General features: G+C 57.0%; 1 protein-coding gene across 2 annotated transcripts; it reads left to right on the forward strand.

Annotated features, from left to right (window-relative positions):
- The first annotated feature begins 7408 nt into the window (after positions 1–7408).
- XIRP1 (xin actin binding repeat containing 1) lies at positions 7409–16586 on the forward strand. 2 transcript variants are annotated; one of them, XM_036076831.2, is made up of 3 exons: positions 7409–7526; positions 10420–13792; positions 14220–14345. In XM_036076831.2, exons 2-3 carry the CDS (start codon positions 10424–10426, stop codon positions 14226–14228), a joined length of 3378 nt encoding a protein of 1125 aa, XP_035932724.2. In that variant the 5' UTR covers positions 7409–7526; positions 10420–10423; the 3' UTR covers positions 14229–14345. The 2 variants fall into 2 exon arrangements, with proteins under 2 accessions (XP_035932724.2, XP_035932722.1); XM_036076829.2 differs by having other exon boundaries at positions 10420–16586.
- The last annotated feature ends 5339 nt before the right edge of the window (positions 16587–21925 follow it).

Raw genomic sequence — 21925 nt, forward strand, 5'->3', positions numbered from 1 at the left:
ACGCAACGAATGAATCATTGAACACTGCATCAAAAACTAATGATGTACTATATGTTGGCTAACTGAATTTACTTTTTTCTTTTTTTTTTCTTATTACGTTCAGTTAGCCACTGTATGTATAACACCCAGTGCTCATCAGGTGCCGATAAATAGATGAGATGATAAAATACAGTCTTGGTCCGGAGAGGTGAAGTGTCATTTGATGACGTGCTGCCACCTGCTGGGCACTGGGGGCCTTGCCAGCCATTTCCAACACTCCGCTTGCCCACCTGCCTTTGGAACTACTCATCTCTCTTGCCAGAAGGGCTTTCCCGACCCTGATTTAGTTTTTCACCACAACGCTCACTCCTATATTGGTTCCCACCTGACTGGTGAGAATTGTGAGGGGCATGTCTCCTGGGTGCCTCCACAAGCTCACCCCAAGCCCTCCGCAGCCCTCCGCAGCCTGGAGGGGGCTCTGGGCAAAGTCCTCAAAGGCGCCCTTGGTGACCCTGGCAGCCCCTTCCCGCTCCTTCTCTTTACTCTGTGGAGCACTGAACACTGTCGCTCCTTCCCTCCTCGAAATGCATTCCTCCCTCAGCAGCTTCCAAGACCAACTCCCCTCGTGGTTTTTCTCCTGCCTCCCTGGCTGCCACTTCCTTCTGCGGCTTTGCTACAGTCCACCTTCTCCCACGTCTGTCCCTGTGCCCACCCCTCCCCACAGACCCCTGGCGGCCTGCATCCCCTCTGCACACGAATGGCTGCCGGGGCTCTGTCTCAGGTCCAGAGGTCCAAATCCCATTATCTGGCCCCTGAAGACAGGCTCTGCCTACCTCACCCTCATCTGGTTCAAAGTCAGCCTGTCACCCCCTCCGCCAGCCACCCTGCCCTCCGTCTCACTCCCAGTGCCCACCCATAGCCCCAGGCCGGACAGCGGGGGGCCACCTCTGAGGGCCCGTCTCCTCATGGCCGAGTACACTGAACAGCTTTCTGCCGGCCGCCTCAGACAGTTCACCAGGCACTCAGGCACCTTGTAGCTCTTTTACTTACGTTTTGTCTGTTCTACCTCCTGAGAATCCCACAGGTTCAGCCCCTCGTCCCTTCCTCTCTGCCTCCACCGAAATCTTCATCACTTGGAACCTGGGCTGCTGGGACCGGCTCTCATCACCTGTCTCCTGTGACCCAGATTGCCCCTGAAACACACCTTTCTCAATGGGGCCCAAACTCCTTGCCTGGCACTCACAACGTGGCCCTGTGCCCAATGCCCGAGACCACTCTCCATTCTGTCACCGACCCTGCACTCAAGTCACACCATCTGCACCTGCGTCTGTGCCCACTTTCTTCCCTCTGCCCAGAAGCCCTTCGCTCCTCGCCCATCCCCATTGTACAGACAGGGAAACTGAGGCTTGGGGAGCTGATACGGCCTGTCCAAGGTTAGAGAGCTGGTAAGTGTGGAGCTGGGGTTCCAGAGGAGGGCTTCTTCTTCTTCTTTTTTTTTTTTTTTTTTAAGATTTTATTTATTTATTTGACAGAGAGAAACACAGCGAGAGAGGGAACACAAGCAGGGGCAGAGGGAGAGGGAGAAGCAGGCTTCCCGCGGAGCAGGGAGCCCGACGCGGGGCTCAATCCCAGGACACTGGGATCATGACCTGAGCCGAAGGCAGACGCTTAACGACTGAGCCACCCAGGCGGCCCTGGAGGAGGGCTTCCTGAACCAACTCCTTTACTCTCCACGGCGTTCCGTCTCTGCTGCAAACCTCCAGCCCCCCCAGGTGTGAAATGGAGGGGATGAAAGACTGGGTCCTTCCTGCTCTGACTTCCCCTGACCAGGATGATCTGAGGCTCTCTGCTGAACTGGGGGTGCTGAGCACAGCTGCCTAGGACCCCCTAGCCAGCCGCACGGTGGGGAATGCTGAGGCCGAGCTCCGGGCTGCCTGGGCGCCTGTTACAAGTGGGCAGCCGTGGCCTCCTGCCCGCCCTCCACTGCTCCGGTTTCCTCTATTCATTTTCTATTCCTGGGAGGTAGAATACCACAAACTTAGCAGCTTAAATGACCCCCTTTATTAGCTCACAGTTCTGTAGCTAATACAGAAGTCTGGCATGGCAGGGCCAGGCTCTCTGCTCAGGGAATCGTAAGGCTGGAACGAGGCTGAGCCTCAGCTGGAAACGGAAGAAAACTCCTCTTCCAAGCTCATGCCAGATGGTGACAGAATTCAGTTCCTGCCATTGTTAAGATAGAGGTCCCCATTTCCTGGCTCTCAGCCAGCAGCCTCTCTCAGTTCCTGAAGGCACCACATTGTTGCTCACACGATCCATCCATCTTCAAGTCAGGGAAGGTGTGTCAAATCCCCCCATGCCTGCAGTCTCAGTGACTTCCTCTTCTGCCACCAGCAGAAAGCTTTCCTCTTCTAAGAGCCTTCCCTGATCAGGTCAGGCCCATCCAGATAATCTCTTCATCTTAAAATCAGTTGACTTGGCACTTGAACCACACATGCAAAATCCCTTCACAGCAGTGCCTAGAGTAGGGTTTGATGAATCACCAGGGGACAGGAATCTTGGGGAACCATCTTTAGAATCCGCCAACTGTATCCTGTGAAGACCTGCTCAAATGAATCTGTACTCAGCAGTGCGGGGGGAGCAGAAATGGCTAAACCTTGACCCCATGACCTCCGGGACCCTGTATCAACCCATCTCCCTCCACCCTGGGCTCAGTCAGATTTGCTCACTTCCCTGCCTAGACTTAGGCCGTATCTTCCACCTAAATGTTGTTCCCTACTAACTTCGTCAGCTCAGGCTGCCAGAACAAAGTACCACCGACAGAGTGGCTGAAACAGCAGAAATCAATTTTCTCACAGTTCTGGAGGCTGGAAGTCTAAGATCAAGGTGCTGGCCGGTTTGGTTTCTCCTGAAGCCTCTCTCCCTGGGTCTTCACATGGCCTTTCGTCCATGCACACACATCCCTGGTGTCTCTTTCTCTTCTTCTAAAGGACATCAGTCCTATTCAGTTAGGACCCTACCCTCTTGGTCTCATTTTGCCTTAATTACTTCTTTAAAGGCCCTCTCTCCAAATACAGTTACATTCTGAGGTCTGGGACTTAAGGCTTCAACATATGAATTTGAGAGGGATACAATTCAGCCCCTAATACCCACCATCTCTTCTCATCAAGTGCCTCCTCATCTGGGGGACTCAGCTCACAGGCTACCTCCTCCATGAAACCACCCCGGGGGCCCCCACTTGGAGTTTGCTTCTCCCTCCCTGGGCCCCTCAATGCCAAACTGGTACCTCTGTCCTCACCAGGTCCATTTCCCACTGAACTGTGGGCTCCCAGGACGGGCTCTGCAGCTAGGATCTGGGTCCCAGCAGGGCATCATATGTACTGGGGAAGGAAGGGAGGAGGGGAAATTCGCCAGCAAGATGCTAACAGGATCAAAAGGCAGGGCCCCTGTCCCAGGAAGCTGCCAACTGCACCCCTCCCTGGCCACAAGTGCTCTGGGGTCCCCGGAATGTGTGCAGGACTGAGAACAATTCTCCAAGCCCAAGGATTAAGGGGCAGCCGCCTCCAGGCTTCCTGGTGTTCTATCAGGCAGGGCCGGGCATCTTGGCTGTGGCCATGTCCTTAGTGGGACCCAGGTCTGTCTCGTCCCCATCACATCCCTCCTCACAAAGCATCCCCGGGAGCTAGACCTCCCTGACCTCACGGGCAGGAAACCTGAGTTCTAGTCCTTGCTGAGCCTGTCACTCATACGTCGACCTAACTTCTCCAAGCCTTCGTTTCCTCACCTGTAAAATGGGCACAAACATACTGGTCCCCGCCCCCCCCGTACCCCCCTCACTCCACTTCAGGGGACAGTGCCTGTATAGAGTCACAGATTCCCACCTCAAACCCTGTATCTCTCTGTCTGAGGGGCAGGCCGGAAGGATAGGAGAGCCGGTGCTTCTGTCCGGGTGGGGCTGAGGAGGGGTGGGTGAACACCCCAGCTTCCTTGCCCTGGTGACATACGTTCTGCACCAGCTCTCAGAGGCTCCCCAGTGGGATCAAGCCCCAGCTGTCCACAGTAGTAACCTGCTTTCCTCCGCCCCCAACTCACTTTACTCCTTCACCACATTCCTCCCCTCCCAATGAAGTCACGTGCTCCCAAATGCTCCTCTCGGGGGTTGGGGGGCAGGGGCCACTCTTAGGAGATCCCGAGCTAGGGAGCTAGGACGCTAGGGTGCAGAGAACTGAAAGACATTCAGAGGTCATCTAAATAGGAAGAGACAGGCTGGCGATTTGATCCCAGCAGTCTGACGCCAGATCCCACGCTCTACCGTCTCTCACGTGGTAGCCACGTTCCCCTGGCAGGAGGGTGGAGACTCTCCCCTCTAGTGTGCCCACCCTCGGAGCTGCCCCCGGAGCAGAAAATCCCTATTCCGAGTTCAGATGGTTTTACCAAGAGGCTGAGCAGACCTGTGTCTCCCGCAGGCCTGGAACAGACCCATCCTGGCCTGCTCAGAGCGGTCCCTTGGCACCAGTGTCTGCGTCCCAGCCAGAGGGAAGCCAGGACTGCCAGCCAGTGCCTTGAAGGGCACTTGTCTTCAGACCGAGAGGACACACTGGGATCTGGGACCTGGAGAAGCTGGGGGTGGCAGGGATCCAGGAAAAACTTAATGAGCTTTCTCATTTATTGGGCTTGTAGTGTGCCAGGCCCTGCTCTAGAGGCACCGTGTGTGTGTGTGTGTGTGTGTGTGTGTGTGTGTGTGTGTGTGTGAGAGAGAGAGAGAGAGAGAGAGAGATGTATATTCACAGCAACCCTTTGAGGTAAACACAATTATTATCCCCATCTTATAGATGAGGAAACTGAGGAACAGAAGGGGTCAGGAACTTGCCAAGGTCAGAAAGCTAGTGAGTGTCACAGGTAGGATTCACACTCAGGCAGCCTGGCCCCTAATCATCCCTGGACCCTGTCTCTCCTGAAGCTTCCGGTGAGTCTGCCACCAGCTACTGACTCTGAGCTCTGCCATCGCGTGCCGGCTCTGCAGGGAGACTATGAACTCTGCCCAATGCCCAACTTTGGCGGAGCCCCACATGGAGGGAGGGGCTGACCAGGGAAGGCGTCCTCAAGACTGAGGAGCAGTGGGGCTCCAGAAGGACGGACTGGCGTCCCTGGAAACCACCACCCCTCCCCCAAGGCCCCTCTGCCTTTTGACAAAGACCGATTAATCAGCACAGCCATTCAACCTCAGTGTATTTGTTTATTCCCAGCCTCATTCCCAAGATGATTTGAGGGAGCTGAAAAAGAGAGATGTGCAATGTCTCCACCAAAGATACTCTGATGGGGCGCCTGGGTGGCTCAGTCGTTGTCTGCCTTCTGCTCAGGTCATGATCCTGCATCGGGCTCCCTGCTCGGCGGGAAGCCTGCTTCTCCCTCTCCCACTCCCCCTGCTTGTGTTCCCTCTCTCTCTGTGTCTCTCTCTGTCAAATAAATAAATAAATTCTTTAAAAAAAAACAAAGTGTCTGTCTTCGGCTCAGGTCATGATCTCGGGGTCCTGGGGTTGAGCGCTGAGCAGGGAGTCTGCTTGTCCCTCTCCCTCTCCCTCTGCCCCTCACCCCACTCGTGCTTTCTCTGTGTGTCAAATAAATAAAGTCTTTTTTTTAAAAAGATACTCTGATAAATCATGCCTCTATGGCCTTGTAATTGACACTTTCATGATGTGGCACTGTTGGATCATTACACATAGGATGACTAACCCATTCTGGTTTTCTTCGAGTTTTCCAGCTTTAAAACTGAAAGTCCTTTATTCTGGGACCCCCTCGGAGACAGGCAGCAGTTGGTCACCCTCATTACACAGGAAGCAGCCCGCAAAGCCTACTTGCTAGACTAGGGATGTAGCTCTGAGCTTCCTGACAGCCAAGGCAGAGAGGGAAACACCCTCTGTTATGAGATTTTCAGTGCTGATACCCGTAGCAGGGCAACAGAACTTTCCACAGGGATGTGTCCGGCATGGTAGTTACTAGGCACACATCTCTACGGAGCACTCAAAATGTGGCTAGTGTGATGGAGGAACTGAATTTTTAATTTTAATTCATTTCACTCAATTTAAATGTAAATAAGCACCTGTGGTTAGTAGTGACTATATTGAAAAGGAGAGTTGTATTAGATAAGAACAAAGCAGATGATCAGGAAAAGCCTGGGGAGCAGGCAGGGGGATGGAAAAGGACAGGGGAAGCCGAAAGCAGGAGTGGATGCAAGAGAAGGGGTCCCCAGATGCCCCTCTCTCTGGCCTCATGTTAGTGCAGCATGACTCACCCTGACTCGGTAGAAAAAGCGAGCAGTGCCTGGTATCCCCACCTGGCACCAGAGGGCATCCCGCGTGTCAGAAGGAGACCCTGTGCTGCCAGGTAACAGAAGGCACCTGCATGGCCTTAGACCCAGCACCTGGGCAAAACGCTTCCTTCGTGAGTGCTCTGGGTGGTCCCCTGATGCCCCTCACCCTTCCTGGTCGGAACGCCAGTATCTCTGGACACTGCTAAGTACCTTGAGTTCTGGGAAGCAAAGAACGGGGAGGCATGACCCCCCTCCTCCCCCGCAGTCGTCTGTGACTGGGAAGCTGATGACTCCAGGGTCAGAAATAACCCCACAGTCAGCTCGCCGCGTGCCATCCCTCCCTTCCCCCCATTCCCAGAAAGTCTGGGCCCTGAGTCAGAGGGAAGAGTCCCAAAGTAAACAAGGACCCAGATCATCTGCTACGAAAACCACAGAACCATTCTGTGGAATTCTTTGATAAGTCAGGGACCTAGTGAAGAGTTGAGGCCTGGAAATTCAGATGTCTTTCCCCCAATGCAGTTGCACTCCAGACTGTGTAGCCCGGTGTCATGGGGCATGAAGAAGAAGGACAAGAGAGGGGAAATCCTTGGCGCAGAGGGGATGGGGGAGAAGGAGAGCTGGGCTTACCCTCATAAGTGTCCAGGCCAGGAGCAGAGGAGAGGACCCAGGCCTGCCCTTGGGGCTGGGGGGGGGGGCCTCCAATCCGCTGGCACAGTGAACACACACATCAGGAATAGTCAGAGACCAGTCCAGAGCAGAGAAGGGGTCACATGGGATAAGGGGGCAGGGCCGTCCAGGTGTCAGATGCCCCTCTTGATTCATTCCCCCAAAATAGGTCTGGGACACCTTCACCCCACACCACGGCTGAGTCACTGACCCCAATCCTGAGATGAGACTTGAATGAATGAAGCGGTCCCTACTCCTCTTCCCTCACAGCAGCAAGGACATGTAACTGATTCCCCGGGATGGAAGGGGGACTTCTACAAGCCCTAAAAATAACTGAGCCACTTCATACTCTGAACTCAGCCTCCCACCCGCCCCCACCTGGCCCACCCCTAGCCAGCGAGATAAAAGCAGCTGCTAGGCTGGCAGAGGACAGAGACCCGAGCCAGGGCAGCAAGAAGGCACCTAACGAGGCCAGCGGAGCAGGACCGGCCCTGAACAAGAAGCCGGAAAGACAGGCCATTAGCTCACACCTGCCACAGACCTGAGCACCCCCCCAGCCAAGCGGGACCTTCCGGTGAGTGACCTCTCATCTTTCCATGGCAGGCTGGTTCTCTGCACCGGGGTCCCCTGTGGGCAATGTGAGACAGCTCTCAGGGGAGCGTAGGACAGGGTTAGCTCTGGGTGGAGGAAGGAGTTTGCAACTGGATGTAGGTCGGGGGCAGGGGGTCCCTGATATAAAAGTTCCATGAGGAAGTTAAAGGAGCATTAGCATGGGCCCCATGGGAGCTCTCAGAGTGGCTGCCACAGGCCTGAGTCCCACAGAAGAGTCAGGTTCTTACCAGTCTGGCATAATTCAGAAAGGCTTTCAGGAGAAGGTGGCCTGGAGCTGCTGTTTTTGAAATACAGGTACAGAGCTCCTCAGGTTTCAGGGTTTCCTCTCAAAGAAGCCCTAGGCAGGCCCAGTGTCCGGAAGAAAGAGGGACACAAGAGAGGTCGGAGGACACAGGGGCTGGAGGGTAGGACGTAGGCCCGACTCTGCATTGCCAGGACAAACCCCATGCCCAGCTGTTGTGGGCAAAAGTCTTGGCGTATCTGGCACCAGGAATATCTCCCCAGGGCTGGCCTGAGCCCAGCTCCCCATATATCATGGCCTAGGACCTGGAGTAGAAGGCAGACTTTGCCCCAGGCCATGGTCTTGCCCAGTGGGAAAACCCTTGGGGCAAATCTGGGGACACGAGGTGGGGAGACCAGAACTCAATCTGCCCAGATGTAGAGACCTGTGGAGGCAGAGCCAAGGAGAAGCAGACCTGGAGGCAAAGGTGGGGTCACCCTGAGAGGCTGGCTCAGCCCTGGGAGGCCAAGCTCTGGCACACTTCTTTGGGTTCAGGCCTGACCCTAAGTCTGGTGGTCCCAGTTCCGATTCCACCCACACCCCACCCCTGTCCCTGCCCTTTAGAAATTAAGCCCCAGGAGTTTCAGGCCAGGCAGGGGCAAGGGTGGGAAGGCCAGGGTTCAGAAAACCTGCTTCAGGTCTTGCTACTACCTTACAGAGCCCCCCAGAACAGCTCCTTCCCTGTCTTTGGGCTTCCGTTTCCCTGCCTAAACAATGGGGGGTTAGGTTCCTTGACCTCTGAGGGTCCATAGTTCTGACATCCCTGGATTCCATGATGCTAACAATTTGTAACCACAGCAGGGATTCTGGAGATTCCTGGGGTCAGTGGTGGGGTGGAGCTGGTGGTCCATACATGCCATCTGCTCAGGCCACGTGGTCGTGACAGGACAGGGAGGCATGGTTTGCCTTTGTTCCCATCAGAACTCAGAGACGACAGGAACCACCCAGAGCGTGTGAGGAGACTTGGGCTGCAGGTTTCAGAGTTTTCCCCACATCAGGGCTCTGATGTCTGGTGGCCAGACTGGGATGGCTCTCTCAGAAGGGGGTTGGCAAACAGGTCTCAGTTCCCCCCACTTCTTAAGTAGCCATGAGGAGGAAGTCCTGCCCCCCACCTGCTGCCTGTGTCCCTTAACCTCCCCCCACCGCCAGGCCCCAGCGCTGGTCATCCTGCCGGCCAGGCGCCTGACACCAGCTCGGGAGGCAGGGGGCAGGATCAGGGAGCCCAGGACAGAGAGGGAGATAAGCTGGGTGAAGGAGCCCAGGGTCCCAGTGGCTGAGCCTGGGCCTCCCTCCTGAGCCCAGGGCTGCTGGGCCCAGGCCAGGACCTCAGCTATATTTAGCATGAGTGTGGAGCAGAGCAATGGGTCAGGGGCAGCGGGAGGGGGGACATGCTTCCCATTCCTTCCCTACTGGCCTCTGGGGACTGTCACTACACCTGTCACAAGACAGATAAGACACACAGAGGACTGAGACCAGAGAAGGGCTTGAGGGGTGGGAGGCCACGGTGGGGGGTGGGGGGGAGCTGGGGTGAAGCAGTGCCTTGATGGAAGCTGACTGACACGAAGAGGGAGAAAGAGGAGACGTTGAGGAGTTTGGGGCTGGTGGCCTACAGTTGGGGAAGAGTCTCCATGAGCCGGGGCAAGGAGGTCTCTGCAGTAAAGCCCTCTGTGCACTGCCTTCCCTCCCTGTGGATGTCACCCTCACACTCTGCTCCGGGCAGCTGCTGGGGAACAGAGGGGCACCACAGCCAGTAAGAAAGCTTCACGCCCACTTCCCTCTTATTTCTTGGGAACAGGACCCCCAAATAGGGTCTAGGCACTGCCTGCCGCTCATTCACCAAGATCTGACTCTTTCTATGCCTCGGTTTCCTTGTCTTTAATTGGGAGTGACTGGACAGAAGGCCCTTGACATCCCTCTGGCTCCCACCTTCTGAGTCTCGGGGTATGGCACAGAAAAACCCTACCTGGGATTCAGAATCTGGCTCTGCGGAGCCGTGAGGTAGCTGGTGAACAACTGCCCCTCACAGAGCCTCAGCTGCCTCTGCTGCAGCCCCTGCTAAACCTCCCCGGGGCCAGAAGGGCTGGAGGGCGGGCAAAGTGGCAAGTGCGCCCTCTGGTGTTGTGAAAGGGAATTTCTTCTCCGTGGGCAGTAGTCCCCAGTTTAGGGGCCCGCCTCTCCCCAACTGGAACCCCATCAGTCAGGATTCACCTGGGAGTTCACGAGGGGAAAATCGACTTGGGTAAAGGAAGGCGAGGATGGAACATGTCCAGTTTGCCTATTGGAGGTTTCAGCATCCCATGTAGGGCTAAAGGACAGGGTTTCGTGGCCAGCAGTGCCCTGCCTGCTCCCTAGCAACCCAGGTAATTCTGGGGAAGCAGGACCCACCTCGATGGATGGCTCCATATGCCCTAAGTTCAAGACTTGTCACATGGCAACCGTGCAGGTGGCAGAGTGATACCCAGAGGGAGGGATTCTCTAAGCCAGGTCACCGCGGGCCGACTCTGTCCCTAGACCCTGCCCGCTCTCATTTCTCCCAGCTACCAGCCCCATCCTCATCTCTGCCCCTTCTCCTCAGAAGGATGGCCAAAGCCCGGACGCAGGCAGCCCCCATGCCGACCATTCCGATGGCCACTGCAGAGGACCCGCCCCTCCCTCCAGCCCCAGCCCTGGAGGATCTGCCACCGCCACCACCCAAGGAGGCCTTCTCCAAGTTCCACCAGCAGAGACAAGCCAGCGAGCTCCGCCGCCTCTACAGACACATCCACCCAGAGCTCCGCAAGAATCTGGCCGAGGCCGTGGCTGAAGACCTGGCTGACGTCCTGGATTCTGAGGAGCCCACTGACGGTGACGTCCAGTGCATGCGCTGGATCTTTGAGAACTGGCGGCTAGATGCCATTGGGGACCGTGAGAGGCCGCCTGCCAGGGAGCCCGTGTCCGGCGGCGATGTCCAGGCTACCTCCCGCAAGTTTGAGGAAGGCTCCTTTGCCAACAGCACAGACCAGGAGCCAGCCGGACCTCCGCCATCCGGAGGGGACGTTCGTGCAGCCCGCCGGCTGTTTGAGACAAAGCCGCTGGATGAGCTGACTGGCCAGGCCGAGGCACCGGAGGCCACGGCCAGGGAGCCTGAGGCCAGCGGGGATGTCCAGGGTACCAGGATGCTCTTTGAGACGCGGCCGCTGGACCGCCTGGGCTCCCGCCCCTCCATCCAGGAGCAGAGCCCCTTGGAGCTGCGCTCAGAGATCCAGGAGCTGAAGGGCGATGTGAAGAAGACAGTGAAGCTGTTCCAAACGGAGCCACTGTGTGCCATCCAAGATGCAGAGGGTGCCATCCATGAGGTCAAGGCCGCATGCCGGGAGGAAATCCAAAGCAACGCAGTGAGGTCTGCCCGCTGGCTCTTTGAAACCCAACCTCTGGATGCCATCAACAGGGACCCCAGCCAGGTGCGGGTAATCCGGGGGATCTCCCTGGAGGAGGGGGCCCGGCCCGACGTCAGTGCGACTCGCTGGATCTTTGAGACACAGCCGCTGGACGCCATTCGGGAGATCTTGGTGGATGAGAAAGACTTCCAGCCGTCCCCAGACCTTATCCCTCCTGGTCCAGATGTTCAACAGCAGCGGCACTTGTTTGAGACCCGAGCACTAGACACCCTCAAGGGGGAAGAGGAGTCTGGAGCAGGGCACCCACCCAAAGAGGAAGTAGTCCCTGGCGATGTCCGCTCTACCCTGTGGCTATTTGAGATGAAGCCCCTGGATACTCCTAGAGACAAGGTCCAAGTGGGCCACCTGCAGCGAGTGGGTCCCCGGGAGTGTGAGGGGCTCATGTCTGAGCATCTCCCCAGTGATGGCTCCTTCGCACTGTCCCACTCTCAGAGTGCCCCCCAGAGGGATGGGGTGAAGGGGGACGTGAAGGCCTTCAAGAACCTTTTCGAGACCCTTCCCCTGGACAGCATTGGGCAGGGTGAGACTTCGGCCCATAGGAGTGTGCACAGAGCAGAAGGAATTGATTCTCCTGGGCAGTCCCAGGACCTAGGGTCCCCAGTGTATGCCATGCAGGATGGCAAAGGCCACCTCCATGCCCTGACCTCTGTCAGCAGAGAGCAGATAGTTGGAGGTGATGTGCAGGGCTACCGGTGGATGTTTGAGACACAGCCCCTGGATCGACTGGGCCGAAGCCCCAGTACGGTGGATGTGGTACGGGGCATCACCCGGCAGGAAGTGGTGGCCGGAGACGTCAGCACTGCCCGGTGGCTCTTTGAGACCCAGCCCCTGGAGGTGATCCACCAGCGGGAACGGCAAGAACGCCAGGAAGAAGAAGGAAAGAGTCAGGCAGGTTCCCAGCCTGAGGCACTCCCAAAAGGTGACGTGCAGACCATCCGGTGGTTGTTTGAGACATGCCCAATGAGTGAGCTGGCCGAGAAGCAGGGGTCAGAGGTCACAGATCCCGCAGCTAAGGCCGAGGCACGGTCCTGCACCTGGATGTTTGCGCCCCAACCCGCAGACAGGCCGGAAGGCTCCAGGGAGCAGCACCTGCAAGTTAGCCAGATCCAGGCTGGGGAAAGACAGACAGACGGACATGTCTTCGAAACTGAGCCTCTGCAGGCCTCAGGCCGTCCCTGCGGAAGAGACCCTGTGCGATACTGCAGCCGAGTGGAGATCCCTTCAGGACAGGTGTCTCGGCAGAAGGAGGTTTTCCAGGCCCTGGAGGCAGGCAAGAGGGAAGACCAGGGGTCCAGGGTACTCCCTGAGCCCATCTCTGTGGGCTCCGTGCACAAGTTCACCTGGCTCTTTGAGAACTGCCCCATGGGCTCCCTGGCAGCTGAGAGCATCCGAGGGGGCAACCTCCAGGAAGAGCAGCCCGTGGGCCCCTCAGGCAACAGGGTGCCAGAGAGGCAGGAGACCGCAGCGGAGGGGACCCTGCGGACTCTGCACACTATGCCCGGCCTCCTGCACCATGGAGGCATCCTCATGGAGGCCCGAGGGCCGGGGGAGCTCTGCCTTGCCAAGTATGTGCTCCCAGACCAGGGGCAGGGGGGACCCCGCATCCGGAAGGAGGAGTTGGTGTCTGGCGAGCTTCCCAGGATTGTCCGCCAAGTGCTGCGCCGGCCAGATGTGGACCAGCAGGGGCTGCTGGTTCAGGAGGACCCAGTGGGCCAGCTCCTCCTCAAGCCGCTGAGGCTGCCAGCCCCAGGCAGCAGTGGGCACGTGGAAGACTTGGACCCTGAGTTCCAACAGTTGCTGGCCTGTGGCCTGGGGACCTCAGTAGCAGGGACTGGGCTGGTGATGCAGGAGACAGAGCAGGGTCTGGTCTCGCTGACCGCCTACTCCCTGCAGCCCCGGCTGACCAGCAGGGCCCCTGAGAGGGGCAGTGTGCAGCTGCTAGCCAGCTGCATCGATAAAGGAGACCTGAGGGGCCTGCAGAGTCTGCGATGGGAGCCGCCAGCTGATCCAAGCCCAGTGCCAGCCAGGGAGGGGGCCCAGAAGCTGCCCCCAGTGGAGAACATCATCCATGTTCCCCCACTGGACCCCAGTATGGGGATGGGGCATCTGAGAGGTCCGGGGGGCACCCCCCACCTCCCACAGCCCATTGGAAAGGCAGTGCCTCTGGCTGGGGAAGAAAAGCAGGAAGATAGTCGCGCTGGGCAGAAAGGGATAGCAGCTTTGGGAAAGTCCGAAGGAACCACGACGACACCCCCAGGGCCTGGGGCCCCAGACCTCCAGGCTGCCATGCAAAATCTGCGGATGGCAACTGCTGAGGCCCAAAGCCTGGGCCAGCAAGTTCTGAATAAGCACAAGCAAGCCTCTGCCCCTGGAGCCACCTCGCCGCCCCTGGAGCCACCTCGGCGCCCTGACGGTCCTCTGCACGCATCGGCCGTGGTCACCTTGGCTGCCCAGAGCAACATGAGGCCTACGGCTGGAGGTGACCCCAGGATCCCAGCACCCCCCAGAAAGGTTAGTGGGGAACAGAAGGCACTGCCCAGAGGGCTGCCTGAGGGGTGGGTGGCTACTCAGGATGGCATCTACACTGCTCACCCCGTGAGGAACTCTGAGCCACCCGGGGCTGTCCAGCCTTCTGAAAGAGAGCCCCCACAGCAGGGCAGGGACACTGCCCTCTCGGCCCAGGCCTGCAGCCCACTCCAGGAAGGCCCGGGTCAGAGTCTGAGGCCCAGGTGGGAGGAGCCTGGGGGCTGCACACAGATGGCGTGGGGACCTCCAGAGAAGGCAAAGGCAAGAGTTGGCCCAGGAGGCCTCCAAGCCACAGAGACCACCCTGAAGGTTGCCTCTTCAGCCCACCACACTCTGGCCTCTGAGCCTCGGCCTGCAGGTGCTCGTCTGCACTCCCATAATGCCTCTGTTCCTCCTCCTCCTCTTCTCCCAGCTGCTGTGACAGGACCGGACTTCCCAGCCCAAGCCCGCCATGATAAGGACTCTATCTGGCAGGACTCCGAGCCCCTGCAGGGCACCCTTCTCCACTCCCACAGCAGCCCTGCCAGCCAGAGAACCCCTGGGGAGTCACAGACAAGGACCCCAAAACTGGAGCCCAAAATGCCCCCAAGGAAGAAGCCTCAGCTGCCTCCCAAACCTGCACACCTAAGCCAGATCCCCCCTCCTCAGAGGCTGCGCACACCCTCAGTTCTATCCCCCCAGTCCTCCAAAGAGGCAGGACAAGGAGAACACAAGCCAGGTGAGAGAGATGCAGCCACCCTTCGGTCAGCCAACGTCCCCACCACTGCAGGCCAGAGATGTGTCTCTCTGGCTGGATGCCCCCGTGAACAGAGCCAGGCCAGCCCCCAACGTGGGCCCAGGACCAGGGCTTCCGGACTCACCAAGAGCCAAGCTGCAGGCAGTGATGCCCAGAGCCCTGAGCCCCCCAAGCTCTCAGCTCTCAGCAGTCACCCCACCTCACCACAGCAGGCTCCCAGTCCCCCAGGAGAGGGGCCTATGGCAGCTTCCCAGCAAGGGGCCCCTGAGAGCACTGAGATTCTGCAGGGAAGCCAGCAAGAACTCCAGGGCCTCCTGAGCCAGGTGCAAGCCCTAGAGAAGGAGGCCGTAAGCAGTGTGGACGTGAGGGCGCTGAGGAGGCTCTTCGAAACTGTGCCCCAGCTGGGAGTGGCCCCTCAGACTCCTGCTGCCCCCCACAAACCTGACGCGTCAGTGGTGCAGGCCTTCGGGGAGCTGACAAAGGTCAGCACAGAGGTGGCCCGGCTGAGGGAACAGACTCTGGCCAGGCTGCTGGACATTGAGGAGGCTGTGCACAAGGCTCTCAGCTCCATGTCCAGCCTCCAGCCTGAGACCAACACCAGGGGCCATGCCCAAGGACCGCCGCAGGCCCACGGTGCCTGCAAGATCAGTGACACGGACAGAAGTAAAGCCAGACCTAACTGCTCGGGCCAGGAGGTCAGAGGGCAAACTGCAGTCAAGAACCAAACCCAAGCTGCAAGCCATTCTGAGGTCCAGAGTCAGGCCAAGGTCAGAAATCACACAGAGGCCAGGGGTCAAGCAGCCTCAGTCGTCCCTTCCACCAGGAGGCCAGAGACATTGAAAGAGGACCCAGGCCTCCCTGGAGTCTTGCCTTCCAGCAGAGATCCTGCTTGCTCCCCAACATTCATCTCCATTGAGTCAGCCACAGGGAAGCTTCCAGAGGCTCCCAGCCCCAGGGGCGTCCTTGATGTCTCAGTGAAAAGCACTCACCCGGCACAGGATGTGGGCCAGGCCCGGCTCCACCAGAAAGGGCTCCTGGACAAGGCTGGAAAGAAGGAGGTCACCAAGTGCTCTGGGCAGCCCAACCCTGTCCCTGCCTCAGCCAGCAGCCCCCTGCCCACTGGGCAGCAGAAGAGTGTTCTGGAGCCGCAGACTGGACCTGGTGGCTCCCAGTGCTATGGAGCCATGAGAACAGTTACCCAGCAATGTGAAGGGGTGGACCCGTGCAGGAACCTGGTCCTCTCGTCCCCCACCATGGTCACCGAGCAGGCAGAGCTGTCCAGGGGCCCAGGCCCCCACCTCGAGCGCCATGATTCCCCCTTGCTCCGGCAGTTCCTGCGCAGCCCCGCCAGGCTTGGCGGGGGCCTGGCAGAAGCCGGAATGACGCAGGCCCCCTGTGGCCACTCCCAGCCCGAGGCCCAGTGAGCCCCTCCACTTCCACCACAGCCTCCCACCGGCACTGCGGCGTTGCCCTCCAGGGCCCAAGGACCAAGGTGGGCGCGGACCTCCCGCACTCGTGAGGCAAGGACCAAGAAGAAAAGGCATCTTCCGGGAACGTATGGGCAGTTTCCCTTTCCTCAGTTCCATCAGTAGGCCCAGCCCTTGCAAAAGGCGGGGAAGACAGGTTGGGAACAGGCCTGCCAAGTAGCGCAGGCATGGGAGAAGCACTTGTGGAGGATGGAATATGCACAGACACGTGCTCCTCACACACGCCTAGCCCACAGACCGGCCCTAAGAGGGAGCCCCCTTAGGATCAGAGGGACCCTCCCCTCTCAGCCTTTGTTTCTTTTATTATGAGTCAAAATGTTCTCAGCCAGTGGTTCCTTAACTCTGGGAGAGGACAGGGCCAACTGCACAGCGGGATTGGTCTCTGTTCGGGATTGGTCTGAGGGCTCCGGAAGGGCCCTGCTGCAGTCCCTTCGTCACTATCCCCATCGCTCAGCGGGGCATCCTGACAGCCCAAAGGTCACGCGGAAAAGCTCAGCAATCGGCACATGTCCCTAAAGCCAAAGATACCGCCTCTCCACCCCCACTGCCCTTCACTCTGCACCCCAAATGGAAAGGATACAGTCTGAATAAACCCAAGTTTTATTCTGTCGCCTGTGTGTGTCGGACAGTTTGCGCATCTGTTCTAGAATCTGGGTTCCCACTGTGGGGGAGAAAATAGCCACAACCTCCGGATGCCCCATTTTCCTGGCAATAGCAGTGTTGGAAAGCTCTGAAAAGCCACCCCTTCTTCTACCATTGTGGCTGGGAAACAAAGAGGCCCCGCACAAACCCCCCTACCCCCGTTCTCCTTGCTCCCCTCCCCCCCCTTCCCCAGCCCATACATACACTGCTGCCCCTCTACCTCTGGTCTCCGCTCCTGGATGTTCTTGGACATCACCCTGGAGTGGAATCTGACCAGAATCCTGCTCCAGAGTGGGAAAGTAGCCCAGTCAGGCCTGGGAAGGAGGGAGGGTCACACCCCAGGAGAACTCCAGTAGCGAAGATGGCTGGGCCCTCTCCCCTGCTCAGGCCAGGTGCTGCGTGCAGAGTGGGGGCTCCTGGGAAGGGGAGTGCATGGAGCTTGGCCCGGAAGGCCAGAATGATTCAGTGCAGGGCTCTTTCAAAAAACACTGAGTCCCTGCTGCATGCCAGGCCTATTCTAGGCAGCAGGGACACAGAGGTGAGGTCTTATGGGGTCACACTCTCAGGGAACTGACCTTCTAGAATGAGGAGACAGACCATGAGTAACAGGAAAAACCAGATGAGGAATAAGGGTAATGCACTTGACCAGGCCACTCTTCCACTCAAGGGGAAGAGTTAACATACAGTGATGTGACAATGACAGGTGATTGCCTTAGAGGACACGGCCAAGGCAAACCTCTCCAAGGGAAAAACCTCACCTGAGATCTGAGTTAACAAAGAGCCAGTTGCGTGAAAATCAAGGGGCGGCGGCACATGCTAGGCAGAGAGAAGAGCACGTGCAAAAATCCAGAGATGGGAATGAGTGTAGTTCCTCAATTTCCTGGACACCCCTCCGCCTACCTCCCCCCATGTCCTCTCCCCCACAACGTTATGTGGGAGCTTGTCCACACTTTTGCTTTCGTTGAACAGGTAGGCTCCTAGCCTACCACCAGCCCCGGAATCAGCCTTCTACATGTCACGTCACAGCCCCCTCATTGCCTGCTCTTCTCACACGGTGAGCTCCCCTGGGGCAGCTGGGCTCTGAAATGAAAGAGCCAGAACCCTGTGGAACACCGTGGAACCCTGTGGAAGAACCCTGGGCTCTGAACTGGAAAGAGCCAGAACCCTGTGGAAGACAGTGGTGTGTGGGAGCAATTAAGATACCAAATCTACCCACTTGGGGCTAATATCTACATCTCTCTGGGCCCCTGGCCACATGTCCCCCTCCCCTGCCCTCTGTGGGCTCTCACTTGATTACGGGGGCCCAGCAGCTTACAGCATGACTGTTCTCATTGTTCTCATCTGTACAGTGGGCACGATTACAGTACCTACTCTCGTGAAGATTAAGCAAATTATGTGCAGAGTGCTTGGAGCTATATGCCTAGCTTCTGGAACTCCAACATGTTTATTTTTTAGTGTTAGTGGTAGCCATTAGTTTTAGTATCTGTTTCTCACCTCCAGGTGGAGTTCCTGTCTCGTTCATCTCAGTACCACTGGTGCTTATCAAAAGTGCCTAGAAGGCACTCCGTAAATGTCAAATAAATGAAGGCGCAGATGAACGAAATGATTACGTGAATTCAGTGATTCATCCGACTAACATTTATTGAGCACCGACTTCCTGCCAGGTTCCATTCACGATGCTGAGGATAGAGATGAACAAGGCAGAATTTATCCCTGACTTCAGGGAACTGGGGTTTAAAGAGGGAAGACAATGTATTATAAGCAGATAACTTTAGAAGAGAGCGATACTGTGAAGGAAATAAAAACGAGGTCAGTCCACGAGAAGTGGATTGGCTGTTACTTTAGCTTGGGTGGTCAAGGGAAAGCATCTCCGTGGAGATAACCTTAATGACACTGGAGCGGGTCCGGACGACTAGGGGGAAGGGTGGGAAGAGGTAGGTGGGTGGGTGGTGAGCACGCTGGCGGCAGCGTGCACCAAGGAGATAGCGGCCGCTCGGTGAGGTCTCGCCCAGCGCCCTGCACACCTGCCGCCACACCTGCCGCCGAGACCCAGGCTCCACCTCTCCTCCCGCCCGGAGTGGGCGGGGCTGGAAGTGGGGCCCGGCTCAGGCGGCGCCCAGGGGGCGGGGGCAGGCGGAGGTGGGGCGCGTTCCCACCCGCCGTCTCCAAGGTGACGATGACGTTGCCCAGGCCGCCGGGTTCGGGACGTTCGGGCCGCTGCAGCGGTTGCCCGGAAACGCCCGGCAGGCGCGCAGCCAGGGGTCGGCTCCGCGCGGCAGACGCTGGACTCCAGTACGCGCCGTCCTGGCCGGCCCTTGCTCGGAGCCTCCCTCCGGGATTCCAAGCGGGTGCGGGTTCCGGTCCTCACCCAAGTCGCGGCCCCACCCGGGACCGACCTGCTGGGCAAGGCGCCTCCTCCCTTCTCGTCACTCCCTGCCACTGCCGCTGTGTCCCGAGTTGGCCACCAGTCCCCATCTTCAGTGGCATCACGCTGCCTCGGGCCATCACCCATTCCCCGCTTTCCTGGGCCACTGCCATAGCCTCCCAAGTGGTCTTCCTTGCTTCTCCCTGTCCTAACAATCTGTCGTTCACCTGGCAGCCAAAGCTCTTACTGAGAGTTTGCCAGATCAAGTCGCTCTCGTGTAAATACTCTCCAGTGGCTTCCCAGCTCACTCAGTCTGAAATCTAACTCTTCTCTGCCTTTTAGAATGACTTGTCTTTCTGCCCTACTCTCCCAACTGTTGCCACCACTCTCATCCTCACACACATCTCCCTAGTTACACTGGCCTTGATCTTTACATAATCTTTACCAAACCGATTCCTGCCTCAGGGCCTTTGCACTTGCTGTATCCTCTGCCTGGAAGTCTCTTCTCTCAGATCTTCAGTGGCTGTGCTCCTTTTCACTCAGATCCCGTTCTAATGTCCCTCCAGAAAGGCGTTTCTTGACCCATTCCCACCCCCCCCCCCCCGCCTATCGCCCCTCCCCACCTGCCCCCCATCAAAAGAGGCCTTCCAACAAGTTATCATGGTGTTTCATGTTTTCATGAGACCTCCCACAATATAAAATTATCTTGCTCACGTATTTGCTTATTGTCAGTGTTCTCAATACTATTCCTGTATAGCAAAGCACCTCAAACTTAGTAGTTTAAACACCATTTTATAACACTCATGAATTCTGTGGGTCATGAATTTGGCCAGAACACAGTGGGGATGGCTTGTCTCTATACCATGATGTATGGGGCCTCAGCTGGGAAGACGTGAAGGCTGAAGTAATTTAACAGCTAGTGTCTGGAAACATCTGAAAGCCTCATCCACACGGGTCTGACAGCTGATGCTGGCTATTGGCTGGGATATCAGCCAGAACACATATGCATGGCCTCTCCACGTGGCCTGGGCTTCCTCATGGCATGGCAGTCTCAGGATGGTTGGACTTCCTACATTTCATCTCAAGACTCCAAAGGCATGTGTCCCAACTAACAAGGCAGAAGCTGCATTGCCTTGTCTGACCCAGCCTTGGAAATCACACAAAATCACTCCTGCTGCACTTTGTTGGTTACAAATGAGTCACAAGTCTGCCTGGATTGAATGCAAGGGGTATTAGACACCACCTTTTAATGAGGAAGAGGCAAAGTTCTAGAAGAACACGTGGCCAGTTTTGGAGGGTGCCATGTCCACATGGAGTCTTCCCCCACCAGAATATCTCCATGACAAATCACTTCTCGTTTGTTTATTGCTGCATCCCCTGTGCCTGCCAGAATGGTACAAAAGCACTTATAGCAGGTGCCTGAGCCATGTAGAGTGAGTAAATGAAGGTTTATCTTTCAAGCAGTCATTGTAGACCAGCTCTTCTCCCCGTAAGTGTATTTCCTGTCCCAGCCCTTGGTTTTAGCCTGGTCTGCTCTGGAGGAAGCCCAGTGTTTGCGTTGGAAGATGGGAGTCAAGTATAGTTGTTGTTTGTTTCTTTGGCGGGAAGGGTGAGTTACTGGAGACTGAGAAAGCCAGCTGAAGTTCTGGAACAGTGTTCTACTGTAAAGGGTGTTGAAAACACAATCTGATTTTTCTCAATTCTAAATTCTGGAAATGCCCAGGAGAGGACTGCAGTTTTGTCCTCTGGACCACAGGGAGAAGGAAAGTGACCCAATGGAAAGAGAGCTTTGGAGAGGCGCCTCGGGCAGCAGAGAGGGGGTTGGAATGCCTAGTAGGAGCTATTGCAGAGATCTGGGCAAGAGGTGACTCTGAAGCCACCCACAAGCCTGTTATGGTATGCACATTTTCCCTGCTTTGTTACTGGTGAAGGACTTTCCATTTGATCTTCCCAGAGTCCTGGAACCCGTACAGTTTCTCCTCTTTGTTTTGTCCTTTTCCATGAGAATCAGCCCAGGCTTCTCACTGCCCCACCCCCTCACATCAATCTGCCGGCTTCCCAAATCTCTCTTTGCCCTTCCCCACCCTTCCATCTCCGCTGCGGCTCTGAGGCTTAGGATGTCCTATTGCAGCAACAGCCATCGCAGTGTTCTCCCCACCTCCGGTGCCACCTCCAAACTGTCAGTCCTCCAGTCCAGCCAGGCCGCGATTTCCTACCAGCTCTACCACAAAATTCACATTCCTTCAAGTCATTCAAGGCCCTTCGTGTACAGCTGCTACCTGTTTTTACAGCCTTTCTCCAGCCACTCCCCCCCCATAATATTCTGTCCAAGCTGTGTCACACAGCCCTGGTTTTGCCCAGAGCCAGCTTACCCATTGGGCACAGCAGGCAGGGGGCCTGGGGCCCACAATACTTTCAAGGGCCCGTGAAAATGTGGTAACTTCTAATAACATCAGAAGGGGAAAAAAGGAATTTTTAGGGGCGGCTGGGTGGCTCAGTCCTTAAGTGTCTGCCGTCCGCTGGGGTCATGATCCCGGGGTCCTGGGATCGAGCCCTGCATCGGGCTCCCTGCTCCGCGGGAAGCCTGCTTCTCCCTCTCCCACTCCCCCTGCTTGTGTTCCCTCTCTCGCTGTGTCTCTGTCAAAGAAATAAATAAATTTTTTTTAAAAAAGGAATTTTTAGGTAGAAGAAATTGTCTCAATACTTAACATTACCATATTCGTCTTTATACCACCACAGTTGTAAAATCTATTATGGAGGAAGACTCAGCTCTGAGGCAACCTCTTCAAGAAAGCAAAAGCCATCAGGAGTGTCCTTCTTTGACCTCTCAATCTTATGCAGTTTTGGAGCTTGGAAAACCCGACTGTAACCTTTTGGCTTCGTGCATC

The sequence above is a fragment of the Halichoerus grypus genome, chromosome 1, assembly GCF_964656455.1.
Source record: "Halichoerus grypus chromosome 1, mHalGry1.hap1.1, whole genome shotgun sequence".
NCBI lineage: Eukaryota > Metazoa > Chordata > Mammalia > Carnivora > Phocidae > Halichoerus > Halichoerus grypus.

Bases quoted from the DNA above. Each gene is read 5' to 3' on its own strand.
- XIRP1 (XM_036076829.2), top strand. From the start codon at position 10,424: ATGGCCAAAGCCCGGACGCAGGCAGCCCCCATGCCGACCATTCCGATG.